Source organism: Rhynchophorus ferrugineus, unplaced genomic scaffold (assembly GCF_030347505.1).
Source record: "Rhynchophorus ferrugineus isolate W39M unplaced genomic scaffold, kcgeb_rfMv2 rfM1, whole genome shotgun sequence".
NCBI classification, from domain to species: Eukaryota; Metazoa; Arthropoda; class Insecta; order Coleoptera; family Curculionidae; genus Rhynchophorus; species Rhynchophorus ferrugineus.
This window is the reverse complement of record NW_027472580.1, coordinates 88273795-88275313: the sequence shown is the minus strand read 5'-3', so window position 1 is coordinate 88275313 and position 1519 is coordinate 88273795. Positions and strand designations below refer to the sequence as shown.

General features: G+C 34.3%; 1 protein-coding gene across 1 annotated transcript; it reads right to left on the bottom strand.

Annotated features, from left to right (window-relative positions):
• Positions 1 to 252: 252 nt before the first annotated feature.
• Positions 253 to 659, bottom strand: LOC143191824 (uncharacterized). The gene has a single exon (XM_076397241.1). It carries the CDS (start codon positions 573 to 575, stop codon positions 375 to 377), a length of 201 nt encoding a protein of 66 aa, XP_076253356.1. The 5' UTR covers positions 576 to 659; the 3' UTR covers positions 253 to 374.
• Positions 660 to 1519: the final 860 nt, after the last annotated feature.

Below are 1519 nucleotides of genomic sequence, written 5' to 3'. Positions count from 1 at the left end.
TAAAACAGATATTTAATAGTTACTTCAAATGAAAATTCAAAAGTTTTCAAACGGCTTCAAAAAGTACTCGTACACTCTATAACACCTAATTGTCTCTACAAGAAGCAGAAATATTAAAACCATCGAATTTAACAGTTGGACTAGGTTATGTAAGAGTTGTTTATTCTTATACTTCGCCTTTAAACCAATTGGCATCGCTGATAAAATACAATCAAGCACCTAATAAGTTATATGTTGAACAAAAACAATTGCTTGATTATGAAAAATAACTATGAACTATATTTACTATATATAATTATTTTTCCATTACACTAATGCTTTTACAGTAATAAATAAATAAATAATAAACACTAATGAAATACTTATAACAATAATTAAAAATAATCAACCTTCACTTGATGTTTGTCCTTGATTTCCTTCGATGGCGTCGGGGCATGTTTGAACGTACAGGTTTTGGACAGTTTCAGGAATTTCGGCGATTCATCCGACGACCGTATCCAGTATACCGTTTGTACAGCATTCCGTCCGCTGATGTATCTTGATGCAGATCCGATGAGTTGTCTGGAGTTGGGCATCTTGGATGGTGTGTACTCGAGCTGGACGGAGATTATACTCTCTTGACAAGTGAAGGAGAAATACTCAGGAGGCCTTGGTCCCACGATACATATACCACCAATTATCTGCAAGTAATGACGTAGGATGCGTGTTTATTGTTGAGATTCTTATGAAATTTACCGAGAAATACTTTGCACTTTGGACGGATTTTGTTTTGGTTGGATTTCTTTTAAGTGCGATTAAATCCGGTAGAGTATTTTATCACATTTTGTCTGGTACAATCGGTAAACAATTAATTAACCTTAGTGTCATACGATGAATTAACGAAACTGGCGATTGATATTTATATTTATTATTTTGCAACGCTAAAAACTTCCGATGGCCAAAAGAAAACCATCTACGTCAAAGGTTATTATTAGGTGCTTGCATGTATTCTGACCATTTTTTCACTTTAAAAGCATTTATCGAGAAAAATTGGTATAACCTATTTAATATATGAATATTTATATTACCAATTTTTATTAAAATTTAATTAAATGTTTTCTACGACTTTCTCCAATCGATGATTACCGTCCTTCTTCAATATTTTGGAACTATGTGCCAGCTAAGCCGTACTGATCAATCTGAACAAGCGGTAATCAGAAGGCACTATGTCTGGTGGGTATGATAGGCGTAGCAAAGCTTCCTATTCGATCTGCAGCAGTGGCGAAACGTTGTCATACAAAAGGATGAGTTTGCGCCTGTTACTTGCTGGACTTTCTTTGCAACAATACGTCGTTAGATTTGCTCAATTAACGTTGTTAAACATCAGAGGTAATCGCTTTATTCCATTTTAGCAACTCGTAATACACATCATGGATCACACCAAATGCGTAGCAAGATTTTGTAGTCATAAATATTCTGCTTCAGTATATATCAGTCCATATCTATCCTTCATATATCCGTTATATTACCGTTCGTATAA

What these genes read in the sequence shown, in the direction of transcription:
- LOC143191824 (XM_076397241.1), bottom strand. Translation starts at nt 575, where the DNA reads ATGCCCAACTCCAGACAACTCATCGGATCTGCATCAAGATACATCAGC.